Here is a 16,489-nt window from a genome sequence, read left to right on the forward strand (position 1 = left end):
GAGGGGGACCCTACAGCCATGGGGAGGGCAGAAGCCTCTCCTGGAGGCTGTGTCGGTGTGAGGGAACTTCTCAAGTCTTCTTTTCACTCAGAGCAGGCTCTGAAAGTCAAGGAACTCGAAAATCAGCATTTATTTATATATGTGGAAAATCAGTGATTATTTACATACCGGGTGCTAATTTGTGTATTTGTAGAATATGATAATTAGAGTCCCTGGTTCATTTAGGCAGGACTTGCGTGGGGGGTGGGTTTTGTTGCTGGTGGTGTCTCACCCTGCTGTGACACCCTGGTTTTTGGTCAGAATGTCCAGGCAGAGGAACGCTGTGTTTCTTCTGCCAACCTCTGGCTTTTCCACATGCGATGGGCAGAGCTGCCTGCGTTTCCAGCCTTTGTGTGTGTGTGTGAACGTGGCAACAGGGATTTCATCCCCTCAGAAGCCCTGCTCACCGAGGACACCCTGGGGATGGTCACCCTCAGCCACAGCTGCTGCTCAGGAGCGGTTCTGGTTGGCTTTGTCCCCGGTTCCCTGGGCAGCTCCCCCAGCACGGACGGGGATGTTTATTCCCTGCTCCTCGTCCTGGAATTGTTGTGAGGGTGCCAAGGCTCGTAGATCCATGACTCCGAGCAAGGAGGGTTTAAAGGTCATAGTCGAGACCATTAATAACAAGGTGCAAACGGCTGGTTTATATGTAATGTGAAGCTTTTTACTTATTTCATTTTTGCACTTTGGGGGCTCTGTTTGCTTATGGAGCACTTGGTGTCTGGTACCTATTTAGGCTGAGAGCAGGCAATTGGGTTCCTTCAGGCCTTGGGAGGAATGCAGAAAATTGTTCTCTGGTGTTGTAATTCTGCTGGGATAACTGGAGCTTATTTGTCTCACTACTTATTAAATGCATACTTGTCTTGAGGTCCTCTTCTTTTTTTTTTTTTTTTTTTTTTCTGAGAAACGTTGGGTGAATCCCAAGGACCACAAGGAGAGGAAGATTCCAGGGGGAGGGGGAGAGAAGCGCCTGCACCTCTACGAGCTGCATCATCCGCCTCCGGTGCCAGTGGGATGGAGAGGTTAAATAGGAGAGCAAACTCCCTCAGGGAAGAGGAGACAGACGTACAGGGCTCATACAGACAGACATTAAGGTTGTGCTGCCCCTGGGGGCAGGAGATGGGCTGGGGGGGGTGCACCTCTCGGATTCAGATGGATGGATGGATGGATGGATGGGGTGTGCTGCTGGAGCCACCAAAGCATGCACCAGGGCCCAGGATGGGCTGGGCTGTGGAGCAGGGACCACAGAATCACAGAATCTTCTAGGTTGGAAGGGACCTTAAAGATCATCTTGGCCAACCGTCAACCTAATTTTGACAAAAATAAACACCCACACAACAAACAAGGAGCATCATCACTAAACCAGACCTCCCAGCACTACATCAACCCGTCTTTTGAACACCTCCAGGGATGGGGCCTCAACCCCCTCCCTGGGCAGCCCAGTCCAAGGGCTGAGAACCCTTTCAGTGAAAAAAATTTTCCTAATATCCAGCCTGAACCTCCCCTGGTGCAACTTGAGGCCATTTCCTCTGGTCCTGTCGCCTGTGACTTGAGAAAAGAGACCGACCCCCACCTCTCTACACCCTCCTTTCAGGGAGTTGGAGAGAGCAATAAGGGCTCCCCTCAGCCTCCTCTTCTCCAGACCAGATGAGTCCCGGTGCTGTGCTCCCAGCAAGGACATCACTGGTGGCTCGGGCAGAGAGAACAAGGGGGGGTCGTGCTCTGGGCAGCACCCGGCTTGCCCTGTTTTGCTGAGGAAGAGGAGAGACTCGCCTCTTCCCTCTCTCTCCTGTGTGGGGGCAGTGGTGATGTCCGGGCTCTTCCCATCTGCTCGTGGGCCAGAAATCCCAACATCAGGTCACATGGATGGCAGCAATCACAGTGGGCTTCTTGGTACCACCTTCTGTGGGCTGAATTCACCTGACTTGTGATAAATATGGACAGAGAGAATGGCAGCGTCAGCCCCCAGCTCCCTCTCTGTCTCCTGTCCCTCCCGTCCCCAAGCCCCCCAGCCCTGGGTGCTCAGGGAGAAGGGATGTGCTGCTCGCCTGCTTGGAATTACTCTCCTCATTTCCAGCTTTGACAGTTGTGTTGTACTTTTTGGTGCACCCTTGGATAAGTCTGGCTGTTGGGGGAGAGCTGGGTGACACCCCCTCATTGCATCAATTGGGGTGCACCCACCACGACGAGTACGTGTCTCTACCAGGGAGCTTCTTGCCGTGGCTGTTTGTGGCCAGTGACACTTCCCTCTGACTCTGGATGTGTGGAATTGTGCAATCACTGTGTGGCCTCAGCAGCTCGGACCCTTCTCTTAAGAACCTCTTGATTTCTTTTCTAATTTGGCTGTAGCTGTCCCCAGTCCCTGGGTGGGACACTGTGGGATGGTGCGTTCTCCTGCAGGGACTCCTGGCTGGGGCTCCAGCACAGTGACAGCCCCCCCCAACCCACCCTGGGGAAGATCCCCACATCTTGCCAGGTTATGCAAATTCAGTGAAAATGCCCCAAAAAAGCTGGACCTGTGACAGCAGGTGACCCCCCCGAGCAGGAGTGAAGCCTTTGGTGTGTGTGAAGGTGATGGTGAAGAGAAGGGGCCCAGGGCAGCCACGGGGGCTGTGGTGGAGCAGGGTGTACCCCCCTCCCCGTGGTGCTGGGGCTCAAACCTTCATCCATCTCATCGTCTCACCCATCCCAAAAAACAGTGGTGTCACCTGGGCTGAGCCCCCGTTCTCCCTCACACGTGGTTTTGTAGAGAAATACCCTGAATTTCCGTGGATCCCGTGTTCCCAGTGCCCTCTGCCTCCTCCTGTGTGTCCTGTCCAGCTGCTTCAGAGGAGGTAACTTACTCAGAAGCTCATTAAGCAATTAATTCTGCTCCTTGTCCTCGAGTTCAGGCATGCTTTTGACTGGAGGGTAATTAGAAGATGATCTTGCAGAAAAAGGCTCCCTGCACGTTTCGGGCAGATGACTTCAGAGGGGCTTGTGAGAGGAGCTGAGTGTTTCCTGAGGAGGCCGCAGCCTTCACAAACGCCTGGGGATGGGAACCATCTGCTGAGGACGAGTGTGTGAGGGCGGGCTGGGCGGTGGGGGGGAACACAGACCCCCCTCCATCTCCCTCAGCCCTCCACGGGCCGTGGTGGCCTGGCACGAGCCCTGGGGGTGACCCCCGGGTTCCTCATTCCCGGCCGTTCTGCTGTTGCTAATTGCTTGTGAACACACCAGGAGGAAGCACGGTTTCGCGTGGCCCTTTGCAGAAGGATGGCTGAGCTCTCCGTTGGGATGGACTCCAGCTTCTTGGGCTCCTCCGGGGGCTTCGGTGCTGCTGGTCCCTGCCTCGGGGGGGGTTTTAGCCCCTCTGATGTGCTGTGGGGCAGGGATGGGGACAGGGAGTCCTGCTGGGCCAGTGGATCCCAGGGCTACAGAGGGGTTTGTTGCCTTCTCAACTGTGGTTACTCCACCCAAGACATCCCGGTGATGACACGGGAAGGGGGGGAGGTAACAAACCCGGGACAAACCTGTCCTCGGGAATCTTCTCTTTTTGTTTTAAACATCTGCGTTCCCAGGGAAGAGGTATTTTGGCAGCTGATGAAGGTGTCACTCACCAGGAGGACCCTGAGCTCTGCTGCGATGCTTGTGCTGGAGGACACCTCCTGGGGGGCAAACCTTTACCGAGGGCTGCCCTCGGGTCCCCCCCACCCCACGGAGCGTGTCCCGCTCTGGGAGCAGGAGGGGGGAGGCTTGGGCTGATTGCTGATGGGGCAGCATTTTTTTTTAAAGCCTGTGGTAAATGGCTGGTAGGTGGAGCAGTAATGAAGATAAATGGGAGAGCTCTTCCCAGCAGATGGGCTGGCGAGCAGAGGGATGCTGAGCTCCGACAGGCTGGGAATGCTTGTGGCCTGGCTCAGACCCCGCTCACCTGCCCACATTCCTGGGAGCAAATCTGCAGGGAAATTGGGCTTCCCCTTGAAATTCAGAGGGTTTTGGGGGGCCGGGGTGGGACCCAGAGCCTCCCGGGTCAAGGCTGGCTGGAGGCAGGTTCTGCGGGAGCAGAGGACGAGGTGCTGCCCAGTCCCTCCAGGCTCTAGTGGGAGAGGCTTTAATTCTGTAAGAAAGGGGGGAGGTGGGATTCCTGTGACTGTTCTAGGAGCTCTGTTAAATGTCACCTTTTTGCTCGTCCATGGCTCTGCTGAAGGTTCTTTTTCTGCCTGATCTCGGTGGTCTGGCCGGGAGGGAAGGGCTCTAATCTGGCCCATGGTGGGCTCTTTACCTTCTTTGAGCAGTTCCCATCAAAGCGGTTTTCAGAGAGGTTTTCTCTCACCACTGCAGCTAATATTTCCTCGGGCCGTTGGGTGAAATCCCCGTTGGGAGATGCTCTCCGTGCAGCAGCCGATGGGTGGCTTAGGACCAGAATAATCTTCTTTGCCCTAATCCCCTCCTGCAGCTTTGCCCGTCCTTCAGCCCTCGCGCTGCAGCCCCCCCCCCCCCCTCTGCCCACGCAGCTTCCCCTGCCAGGGAAACCCCCCCGAGAGCTCCCACCACCCCCCCAGAACAGCAGAACCCGGGTAAAAGTATTGAGACATGAATGTTGCTGGTGACTTGTCCTTCCCCAGTGCTGTTGTAAGTTTAGAAAAGTGGCTTTGAGGGTGTGAACCACCCTCACCCCCCCATCGGCTTGATGATGGGTGACATCAGGAAAACTAACGTTTGTCCTGGGTGGGGAGAAAAGCAGCCCCTGCCCTGAGTGATGGGCAGCCGAGCTCTGGGAGGGAAGTGCAGAAACATCGTCAGCTTCAGCTTCAGCCCAGGGATTGCAGGGGTTTCACTGAATTTCACTGAATTTTTAGAGTTGGAAGGGACCATAGAGATCATCTAGTCCAACTCTCCTGCTGAAGCAGGACCACCCAGAGCTTGTCAGAGCACGTTACTCAGGAGCATCCAGGTGGGTCTTGAAAATCTCCAGAGAAGGGGACTCCACACCCTCCCTGGGCAGCCTGTTCCAGGGCTCTGCCACCCTCACCGTGAAAAAGTTCTTCCTCATATTCAAGTGGAACCCTTTATGTTGAGGTGGGTTTTACCCAGGGCCATTTAGTTTGCAGGTTCAACTGTAGGACTTGTGCGTCAGGTCTGGTTGTGGGGATCGGTACCTTTGGACCAGACTCTGTAAAATATCTCTGTTAAATAAAGCACCTTTGTAATCGTTGCTCGCCCGAGATGGGGGGAAATCAGAATTGAGGAAATCTCTACAGATTGGACTCGATCTCAAAGGTCCCTTCCAACTCTGTAAAATATCTCTGTTAAATAAAGCACCTTTGTAATCGTTGCTCGCCCGAGATGGGGGGAAATCAGAATTGAGGAAATCTCTACAGATTGGACTCGATCTCAAAGGTCCCTTCCAACCACGAATATTCTGGATGTGAGGGGCTGATCTCCTGGATCTGCTGGCAGCCCTGCAGCCACCAGCCCCTCCTCTCAGCCGCTTCCGTTTTAGTTGATAGTTTAAGTTTTGGATATTTGGTTTGTTTGGGTTTTGTTTTTTTTTTTTACAGGAAAGATTTGAATCCTAACCTAGCATCTCCTGCTCCACCCAGTGCTCTGGCATCAGCCTGGATGAAGGATTATGAAGGATTCCCCCGAGGTTTTGCTGGATCCACAGCTCTGCTCTCTGGGAAACAGCCGGTTCCCGGGATGGAGAGGTCTGTGCTTTAGGATCACAGGAGCTGCAGGCAAGCATGGAATCATGGAATGAGGTTTTGCTGGATCCATAGCTCTGCTCTCTGGGAAACAACAGCTGGTTCCTGGGATGGAGAGGTCTGTGCTTTAGGATCAGAGGAGCTGCAGGCAAGCATGGAATCATGGAATGGTTTGGGTGGGAGGGGACCTTCAAAGGCCTCTAGTTTCAACCCCCTGCCCTGAGCAGGGACACCTCCCACCAGCCCAGGTTGCTCCAAGCCCCCTCCAACCTGGCCTTGAACCCCTCCAGGGATGGGGGAGCCACAGCTTCTCTGGGCAACCTGGGCCAGGCTCTCACCACCCCCAGAGTAAAACATTTCTTCCTTATGTCCAGTCTAAATCTCCCCTCTTTTAGTTTAACACCATTACCCCTTGTCCTGTCGCTGCAGGCCCTGCTCAACAGTGTGTCCCCATCTCTCTATAAGCCCCGTTAAGGACTGGGGGGGGACGACCCAGCAGGCAGAGAAATGCTGTGGGTGATTCCTGCTCTGGGGCAATTCAAGAATTCAAGAAGCAAAGAACAGAATGTTCCGTAATTCTGTAGGAATTCAAGAAGCAAAGAACAGAATGTTCCGATACAGGTTTATAATGAATTTTGACTTAAAATAGTAAGCAGTATACACAACATACAGGTGGGTTTTACAGAGACGCTGCTGTGTCCGTTGACTTTTCAGAACCTACCAGTGAGGTCAGAGATTTTGTTTCCTTTCTCCCACCCCCTGTGTCTGCCAGCACCGAGGGCTGGCCCCTCTCTCTGTGCAGTCACCCGGGGCTCAGGTCCCAGTCCCAGCTCCGTTTGTCACCTCAGGAGATGGGGAGACACCTCGAGCAGAGGCTGCTCCTTCTCCGTGGGGTTGGCGATGGGGCTGGGGCTGCTCCAGTGAAATGTGGGGCTCGGGAAGTGTCTCAGGGATTCGCAGCCCCCTTCCTCTGGCCTTGCAAAGAAGTAAAAGCAAGAACGCTTTCTGCAAGAGTGGATTATTCTCAACTAGTGGGGTTTTTTGTTTTTTTTTTTGCCGGTGAAACTTGACTGCAACGTAAATTCTCTGGGGAGGTGCAGGTTTCCTCAGCCATCGCCTCCCGACTCCAGGTCCACACGGGTCAACACCGTCCCCTTGGCAAAGAGGGCAAACCAGGGGCAGCGGCAGGTTCACAGTTTAAGCGAGGATGAGGACTCCTCCTGGGGAGGGGATTAGTTTTGCTGAGCAAATAGAAGGGTCCACAGTACCTCCTGGGAAATGTAGTCCTTTCTTTAGTGCTTTGCAGAATTAATTAAATAAAAGCCATGCAGTTGAACTACAGCTCCCAGAATGTCACGGCCCGTAGGGCACGGGGTTTTAAAAAAATGGCACAAAGTTGGGGGGGGTGGCAAGTGGGTTCCCCCCCGCTCCGAGCTCCCTGTCTCCTCAGGTCTGGTCCAGCCACTCGGCCCGTTTGGGCGCTTTACACGTGTGCACGTCCACAGTGTCCTCGCACTCCTTGCAGCGCACAGCGCAGCACCAGTGGAACTTGCACTCGCACTTGGTGACGCGGGTGACACGGGTGGTGTCGTACCCCCGCCCGCAGCACATCACCTCGCAGCCATCTGTCCCCCGAGACATCTTGTTGCAGACGCGGCCGGCCGTGCCCAGGGAGCCTGGAGAGGGAAGGGAGAGCAGGTCAGGGGGGGTCCTCCTCCATCTTGTTCAAATACTGCCCCCCCCGAGCCCCGCTATGGCTGGGGATCTGGTGTGGGGACCTCGGGCACCACAGCATGACTGCCCAGGGAGGGGGTGGAGTCCCCATCCCTGGCTGTGTTTAAGGGCCGTTTAGATGCAGTGCTGAGGGACATGGTGTAGGGGAGGACTTTGTAGAGTAGGGGAGATGGTTGGACTCGATGATCCCAAGGGTCTCTTCCAACCTAGATGTTTCTATGATTCTATGAGGTGGACACACACCACCTCATGATGGAAATCTCCCCATGTCACAGCATGAGGTGGACACACACCATCTCATGATGGAAATCTCCTCACGTCACAGCACCCAAAGTGTGGGACGGGCTGTGGGAAGAGGTTGTGGAGCCTGTGCTCACTTGGTATGGGCACAGGCTGCAGTGTGTGTGGCCAGGGACACAGCCCTGGGGACCCTCTGCCGCCTGTGCTCACTTGGTTTGGGAATGGGCTGCAGTGTGTGTGGCCAGGGACACAGCCCTGAGCCCAAAGGCTGGGACGGGCTGTGGGAAGAGGTTGTGGAGCCTGTGCTCACTTGGTATGGGCACAGGCTGCAGTGTGTGTGGCCAGGGACACAGCCCTGGGGACCCTCTTCTCATGATGGAAATCTCCTCACGTCACAGCACCCAAAGTGTGGGACGGGCTGTGGGAAGAGGTTGTGGAGCCTGTGCTCACTTGGTTTGGGAATGGGCTGCAGTGTGTGTGGCCAGGGACACAGCCCTGAGGACCCTCTGCCTAGTCCTGTCCCTGCTGCTGCCCAGAGTGCGGTCATCATGGGATGTCTGATGGGTTTGGATCTTTGGTGTCAACCCTGGAGATCTGGGACAAACCTGGTCCTGTCTGTGCAGGCGTGAGGGGCTGTGGGGACCCAGTGAGCACCGACACCCACTGAGGGTCTGGGTGACACCCCCCCACAGTGTGACACCCCACTGGGGACTGGGGTTTGGTGGGAGCTGCCAGGCTGGACTGGTTGGGAGCCGTTGGACTGGTCAGGAGGGGAGGAAGAGCCACGTTTGGGCCGTGATTGGAGCTGTGGTTTTTACCTGCTGACTTGTCCATCACACAGTAATCAGGTGAGTTCTCAAAATACACCAGGTCTGTCTTCGTGGGCTTCCTGAAGTTCTTGTTGGCCACCGTGAAGCCAGTGCCGTCCTGGTTCATCGTCACCTGGATGGCCCCGTTGTATTTCTTCCTTAGGTAATCCCCCGTCTTTCGGAAATCTGACATTGCCAGCCAACAAGTCCTTAGTGTGCAGGAGCCGCTCACCCCGTGGCATTTGCACTCCAGCTTCAGGAACCGCTTCACAGCCTGTGGGGACAGGGACACCATGAGGACCAGCAGCCACCCGGGCCATCGGGCATCATGCCTGGCTCTGCTCATCCCCACTGCAGCTTCATCAGCCCTCACCTGCACGATGGGGCTGCTCATGGAGGACACATCCCCACCGTGACTGATGCCAGCACCACCGAGGACATGTGCTGGGGACAAAGGTAAGCAGTGTCCCGCCATCCCCATGGGGCCATCCCTGGGCAGAGGGTGCAGGGGGGCACCGGGAAGGCAGGGCAGGGTCCTGTCCCCATCTGCAGCAGGACCTGCCCTCTGTGGCCACCAAGGTCCCCCTCCACAGCCCGAGCTGCTCCCGCTGCCCCATCCCCTGCTAGGGGTCCTGCTGGGATTTCACTGAATTTCACTGAATTTTTGGAGTTGGAAGGGACCATAGAGATCATCTAGTCCAACTCCCCTGCTGAAGCAGGATTGCCTAGAGTTTGTCAGAGCATGTTACTCAGGAGCATCCAGGCGGATCTTGAAAATCTCCAAAGAAGGGGACTCCACACCCTCCCTGGGCAGCCTGTTCCAGGGCTCTGTCACCCTCACCGTGAAGAAGTTTCTCCTCATATTTGAGTGGAACCTCTTCTGTTCCAACTTGTGCCCGTTACCCCTCGTCCTCTCACTGGGAACCGCTGAAAAGAGTCTGGCTCCCTCCTCCTTCAACCCTCCCTTGAGATACTTGTAGGCGTTGATAAGGTCTCCCCTCAGCCTTCTCTTCTCCAGACTAAAGAGTCCCAGCTCTCTCAGTCTTTCCTCATAAGGGAGATGCTCCAATCCTTGAATCATCTTCGCTGCCCTGCACTGGACTCTCTCCAGCAGTTCCCTGTCTCTCTTGAACTGGGGGGCCCAGAACTGGACGCAGTATTCCAGTTGTGGCCTCACCAGTGCAGAGCAGAGGGGGAGAATGACCTCCCCCGACCTACTGGCCACACTCTTCCCTACGCAGCCCAGGATCCCATTGGCCTCTTGGCCACAAGAGCACACTGCTTGCTCATTGTCATTTTGCTGTCTACACAACAGCCGGGGTGGCCGGGCAGGGGCTCGGGGGCTGCACTCACCATCCTCCCGCAGCGGTTGTTGTGCAGGTTCATCAGCGCCCGGGCGTCCTTCACTTTCTTCTCCTTGGCGTCCACGAAGGCTTTGGCGAAGCGGATCCCGTAGTTGATGTTGTCGCTGCAGCCGCCCCAGTCGAACTCCCCGCGCTCGTCCTTGGAGCGGCCCCTCTTGAGCGGGTCACAGCTGCAGGCCTTCAGGTCGCCCTGGCTGCAGGCCCGCGTGATGGCGTACACCACGCCGGCCGAGGAGATGGCGTAGACGAAGGCGGCCTCCCTGCTGCCTGCCGTGGGGAGAGAAACGGGGAGTCAGTGTGTTGGGCCGTATCAGGCACCCACAGCCCACCCAGGAGTGGGGCACGGCGTGGTGGGACCTTCATGGCTGGGAGGGAGTGTCCTGCACATGGGTGAGTCAAGCCCAGTGGCCACCGAGTCTGTCCTCCATGTCCATGGCACCTTTCAGACTAAGGGGAATTTTGTGCAGAGCCTCGGGGTGTTGGGCTGCTCTAGGGCTGCCCCACCAGTCCCCCCTCACTGACCCACAGCTCGGGGACCCTCTGGGTGCCCATTGGTGCCGAGATGGATGGAGCTGCCATTGCCACCTCCCTGCCATGGCCACCAACAGCTCGGGGACCCTCTGGGTGCCTGATGGTGCCGAGATGGATGGAGCTGCCGTTGCTACCTCCCTCCATTGCCACCTTCCTCCATTGCCACCTCCCTGCCATGGCCACCTCCCTCCATTGCTACCTCCCTGCCATGGCCACCTCCCTCCACTGCCACCTCCCTGCCATTGCCACCTCCCTGCCATGGCCACCTCCCTGCCATTGCCACCTCCCTCCATGGCCATCTCCCTGCCATGGCCACCTCCCTCCATGGCCACCTCCCTGCCATGGCCACCTCCCTCCATTGCCACCTCCCTGCCAGGCCAATGCCAAGTGTGGGAACTGGCCACAGCTCCGGCCGGGCCTGTCTCTCCCCACACGGCACAGTGTGCCTCCTGCTATTTTATGTCTCTGCTCCGAGTTCGCAGCTGTTTTTATAACGCTGTAAAAGAAGCTGCAAATCAAAACCACGTTCGTCTCCGTTGCCGAGAGCCTTTGAAAGCAACTTCAAAGGGAGCGGAGCTCTCTTTTGGGCCTCGCAGGATGGGGCTGTGGCGAGGAGCTTTCATCATTCCCCGTCCTTCGCCAGGCGAGGATGAGGGTGGATGCGGGTGCCGTGGCGGGGATCTATTGCCCCCTCCCTTCCATGGCCACCTCCCTTCCATGGCCACCTCCCTCCACTGCCACCTCCCTGCCATTGCCACCTCCCTGCCATGGCCACCTCCCTCCATTGCCACCTCCCTGCCAGGCCAATGCCAAGTGTGGGAACTGGCCACAGCTCCGGCCGGGCCTGTCTCTCCCCACACGGCACAGTGTGCCTCCTGCTATTTTATGTCTCTGCTCCGAGTTCGCAGCTGTTTTTATAACGCTGTAAAAGAAGCTGCAAATCAAAACCACGTTCGTCTCCGTTGCCGAGAGCCTTTGAAAGCAACTTCAAAGGGAGCGGAGCTCTCTTTTGGGCCTCGCAGGATGGGGCTGTGGCGAGGAGCTTTCATCATTCCCCGTCCTTCGCCAGGCGAGGATGAGGGTGGATGCGGGTGCCGTGGCGGGGATAGGGCAGGCAGCAGCACAGCGGGGTGAAAGCTGCCTCCCGGCGCTCGCAGCCCCCCGTCCCTCCAGCCGCCTCCTCTCCGGGGGGCTGGCGTCCAGGCTCTGCTGCTCGCCCACCCCACCGGGCAGCAGCCCCATCCCCCCGCCAGCTGGGAGCGAGCCCCCCGGCCGCCCCCGCGGCGCCCACATGTCCTCCATATGAGCTGCTCCCGGCCGGTGGAACGGCTCTTCCCAGACGCCTTTCATTTGGAGGCTGGATGTGCTCCTGGGGTCCCGCTCGCTGCCCCAGCCCACCGTGCTGCTCCCGCTCGGGGACCAACCCCATCCCTGTCCCCGTGGTGCCCTTTCTCTCTGCTCCTCGGGCACGTCCCTGCTTTCACTGTGCCCGTCCCTCACCTGGCATGGGAAGGTCCCTCCCGGTGGTGTGGGGCTGGTGGTTGCCCCCCAAGCCATGGTTCTCCTCCACCTTGGAGCCCGACGCGAGGAGCGGAGCCGAGGCGAGGATGAGGGTGGATGCGGGTGCTGTGGCGGGGACGGGGCGGGTGGCAGCACAGCGGGGTGAAAGCTGCCTCCCGGCGCTCGCAGCCCCCCGTCCCTCCAGCCGCCTCCTCTCCGGGGGGCTGGCGTCCAGGCTCTGCTGCTCGCCCACCCCACCGGGCAGCAGCCCCATCCCCCCGCCAGCTGGGAGCGAGCCCCCCGGCCGCCCCCGCGGCGCCCACATGTCCTCCATATGAGCTGCTCCCGGCCGGTGGAACGGCTCTTCCCAGCCTCATTTGGAGGCTGGATGTGCTCCTGGGGTCCCACTCGCTGCCCCAGCCCACCGTGCTGCTCCCGCTCGGGGACCAACCCCATCCCTGTCCCCGTGGTGCCCTTTCTCTCTGCTCCTCGGGCACGTCCCTGCTTTCACTGTGCCCGTCCCTCACCTGGCATGGGAAGGTCCCTCCCGGTGGTGTGGGGCTGGTGGTTGCCCCCCAAGCCATGGTTCTCCTCCACCTTGGAGCCCGACGCGAGGAGCGGAGCCGCGGCGCTGCCTTGCCTCCCTCGCCATGCAAGGGAACAGCCAGTTCCCACGTGAACTGCTGAGTCCTGGCCAACCCTGCTCTCCAAATATTTATATATCCCATTACTGTTTACATACGAGCCTGTTCTCCGGAGGTGTCTCCTCCTTCCCCCTTCTCCCCCAGTGCTCCCCCTGCTCCATCTCAGCTGGTGCAGCTAGTTCAAACACGGTGCTCTGCTCCCATTACTGCTTGATTAATTTACAGGAGAAGGCAAAGCTCTCCTCAGGGAGTAATCCAAGCCACCGGGCACGGAGGAGAGACTCTCCTGGGGAGACAAGGCACGTGGCGGTGGGAAGGGGATGGAGCTGAACCTACTTCGCAGCATGACCCGGCCGAAGACGGTGTGATCCCGGTCCAGGGTGCTGCAGTTCCAGCGGTGGTGCCGGAATTGGTGCTGGCATTCCCGGATCCACTCCTTGGCTCCCTCCCCGACCGACTGCATGATGTCGGGGTACCGCTGGCAGAGCTGCCGCTGCTTGTTCACCAGCCCGGGGATGTTATCGCAGATCACCCTCGCGCCCAGCGCCCCGATGTACCTGCCAGAGAGAACGGGGACTCGTTACTGGGGACATTGGGGGGACCCCATCTGCTGGGGGAAGGTCATAGAATCATAGAATCATCATATGGGGTTGGAAGGGACCTCTGGAGATCATCAAGTCCAACCCCCCACACCGGAGTGGGTCTACTTAATCACAGAATCACAGAATCTTCTAGGTTGGAAGGGACCTTAAAATCATCTTGTCCAACCGTCAACCTGACTGACAAAAATAGACACCCGCACAACAAACAAGGAGCATCATCACTAAACCATACCTCCCAGCACTACATCCATCTGTCTTTTGAACACCTCCAGGGATGGTGCCTCAACCACCTCCCTGGGCAGCCCATTCCAATGGCTGAGAACCCTTTCAGTGAAAAAATTTTTCCTAATATCCAGCCTGAACCTCCCCTGGTGCAACTTAAAGCAGGTCCCACAGGATCTTGTCCAGGTGGTTTTTGAATGTCTCCGGAGAAGGAGACTCCACCACCTCTTTGGGCAGCCTCTTCCAGTGCTCTACCACTCAAGAAGTTCCTCCTCATGTTTAGGTGGAACTTCTTATACTCAAGTTTGTGCCCATTTCCTCTTCTCTTGTCACTGGGCACCATTGAGAAAAGACCAGCCCCATTCTCCCGACTCCCTCCCTTTAGGTGTGGGGCTCTGCCACCCTGTGAGGGGTCGTACATTGGAGCCCACCTTTCCCTCTTTTCTCTCTAGCTGTGTCACTGCTGCTCTGGGCTCTGCCAAGGGTGTCCCCTGCAGCGGGTGCCCTCCTTGCAGCACCCCCGGGACGGGGGAGCCATGGAACGTGCCGCTCGCTGTGGGTCAGACAGGCAGGACACGGGGACAGGGCACTGCTGAGCCATCAGAGCTGCTGGGCTTTGCTCTTTGTGTTTAACAAAATAACCCCCAGCCTGGGAGGGGGGAAGCTCTGCTCTGTGTGTGCAGCGCTGCGGGGGGGAGCAGTGGGTCTGCAGAGCCCATCTCCCCCAGGGAACAGGCAGCTTGGGGGGCTGCACGTTGTGGGACCTGCACCCCCAAGAGCCTGGGCTCCCTGTGAGCTCCTGGGGAGGCAGCGGAGGAACCTGCTGATGTGCAAGCCTTCCCTCCCACCCTCTTCCCCACGTCCCAGCCTGCCCTGCTGAGCGCAGCAGGATGGAGCCCGGCTGAGACCAGCGTGGCCGGCGCTGGCTCCGCTGCTGCCTCCTGCCCACACCCCGGCTGGGGCACACGGCGGGGACAACGGACCATGGCACAGGCACGTAATGCTCAGGTGGGGGAGAAAAAGGAGCATCCTTCATCTCTGGTTGCTGCAGTCCTCCTTCATGCTGTCATCCCCCGGCTCTCTTGTCCTCTCTGTGCATTCCTTGCACCAGTGAACGTTTATGATTGTGCCCTGAAGCTGGATAACCAGGACTATGCTGTGTCTCCTGTCCTGCCTGTATCCTGCCTCCATCCCCTATCCTGCCTGCATCCCCTATCCTGCCTCCATCCCCAATCCTGCCTGCATCCCCTATCCTGCCTCCATCCCCTATCCTGCCTCCATCCCCTGTCCTGCCTCCATCCCCTATCCCGCCTCCATCCCCTGTCCTGCCTCCATCCCCTATCCTGCCTCCATCCCCTATCCCACCTGCATCCCCCATCCTGCCTGCATCCATCCCCTATCCTGCCTGCATTCCCTATCCTGCCTGCCTCCATCCCCTATCCTGCCTCCATCCCCTATCCTGCCTGCCTCCATCCCCTATCCTGCCTCCATCCCCTATCCTGCCTGCATCCATCCCCTACCCCACCCGTATCCCCTATCCCACCCTCATCCCGGTCCCCTCCCTGCAGCGGAGGGCAGGAGCTTGGAGCAGAAAGACAATGCTTAAACAACAGTCTGGTAGAGCCCGGCTGAGCCCCACGGGCAGCCTTCCACGGCCACGGGGGAGGGACCCCGAGCTCTGTCCTGCTCCCCACAGCCTCACGCCAGCCCGGGCAATGGCAGCAACGTGGAATTTTCCATCCCGGTCAGCCCCAGCCAGGCAGCGGCTGCTCGTGCAGCATGATGAGGATGATGTTTGCCACAGAGCCGTGATTCTGGCTGGAAGGGATGAGGTTTGGGTGGGATTCAAATTTTTCAGCACCCCCTGACTGGAAGTAAGAACCTCCCTTTAATAATAATAAAAAGCAATAAGCTTGGGCAATATTTCATTGTCTCTCTCTGGCCGTGTTCTATCACTTCTATCAGCCCCAGAGAGAGATGGCGGGCTCAGGAAAGCCCTGCGAGCACAGAAAGCAGTGGGATCTATTCCCTCTTTTAAAATATTTTGTTTAAAACGCTGGCAGAATCACAAGGTCATCTCAGGCTGGAGCTGAGGATAATAAACCCAGCTCCCCACGGCTTTGCAAGCCCCGACGCCGAGGGCCCGCGAGCGTTATTTTCACAGGCTGGTTCGTCAGCCTTTCATCCTGCAGCAGCGGGAGAAGGGCGATGGCAGAAGCCGTTTTTAGGAAAGAAAAGCCAACAGGAGCTCATTGAGTGATGCCGACTGCAGGTGTTTAATTGCCTCGTTCGTGCTGGGCTGCGAGAGCGGCCGGTTCCTCCCCACGGTGAGTGGGGTGGATGGAGCATCCCCCCAGCTGGAGGGGGTCCAGAGGAGGGCCACAAGGATGATCAGGGGGATGGAGCACCTCTGCTACGAGGACAGGCTGAGGGAGCTGGGGTTGTTCAGCCTGGAGAAGAGGAGGCTCCAGGGAGACCTAATAGCAGCCTTCCAGTACCTGAAGGGAGCCTACAGGAAGGCTGGGGAGAGCCTGTTTAGAAAGGCCTGCAGTGACAGGACGAGGGGCAATGGCTTCAAGCTGGAGGGGAACAGATTTAGACTGGAGATGAGGAGAGGGTTCTTCACTGTGAGGGTGGTGGAGCACTGGAACAGGTTGCCCAGGGAGGTGGTTGAGGCCCCTTCCCTGGAGATATTCAAGGAGAGGCTCGACGAGGCCCTGGGCAACCTGGTCTAGTTGGGGGTGTCCCTGCTGACTGCGGGGGGGTCGGACTAGATGGCCTTTGGAGGTCCCTTCTGGCCTGGGCAATTCTATGATCCTATGATTCTATGGAGGACAGCCCAGGCCAGAGGGATGGAGTGGGGATGCAGAGATTCTGAGGGGTGGTGTGCCCGCCTACCCTGGCCCTGGGTTCCCTCTGCCCAGCCTGCCTGGTGCCAGCGAGGATGGGGACGGCTGCCGTGTCCCTGCGTGGCCAAGAGCTGGGAGGAGGCTGCGGGGGGGCAGCGGCGTCGCAGGGTTGGGGCTGCAGCAGCAGCAGCCAAAGCTCCTCTGCTCTGGAGAAAGGAGATGCTGGGAAAGGTAAAACGTTCTTTGATGGGCACCTCACTGGGGACCC

General features: G+C 58.0%; 1 protein-coding gene across 1 annotated transcript; it reads right to left on the reverse strand.

Annotated features, from left to right (window-relative positions):
- Nucleotides 1–6,336: 6,336 nt before the first annotated feature.
- Nucleotides 6,337–13,207, reverse strand: WNT2B (wingless-type MMTV integration site family member 2B). The gene is made up of 4 exons (XM_014948450.1): nucleotides 12,885–13,207; nucleotides 9,863–10,140; nucleotides 8,519–8,783; nucleotides 6,337–7,402 (listed from the first exon to the last, which is right to left on the reverse strand). Exons 1-4 carry the CDS (start codon nucleotides 13,009–13,011, stop codon nucleotides 7,173–7,175), a joined length of 900 nt encoding a protein of 299 aa, XP_014803936.1. The 5' UTR covers nucleotides 13,012–13,207; the 3' UTR covers nucleotides 6,337–7,172.
- Between the last annotated feature and the right edge of the window lie 3,282 nt (nucleotides 13,208–16,489).

Source organism: Calidris pugnax, unplaced genomic scaffold (genome assembly GCF_001431845.1).
Source record: "Calidris pugnax isolate Ruff unplaced genomic scaffold, ASM143184v1 scaffold91, whole genome shotgun sequence".
Lineage (NCBI taxonomy): Eukaryota > Metazoa > Chordata > Aves > Charadriiformes > Scolopacidae > Calidris > Calidris pugnax.

Coding starts and splice junctions, on each gene's coding strand:
- WNT2B (XM_014948450.1), bottom strand. CDS start 13,011: ATGCAGTCGGTCGGGGAGGGAGCCAAGGAGTGGATCCGGGAATGCCAG. Junction 8,784..9,862: donor ACAACCGCTGCGGGAGGATG/GTGAGTGCAGCC, acceptor CTGTCCCCACAG/GCTGTGAAGCGGTTCCTGAA. Junction 7,403..8,518: donor TGTGATGGACAAGTCAGCAG/GTAAAAACCACA, acceptor TTCCCTCTCCAG/GCTCCCTGGGCACGGCCGGC.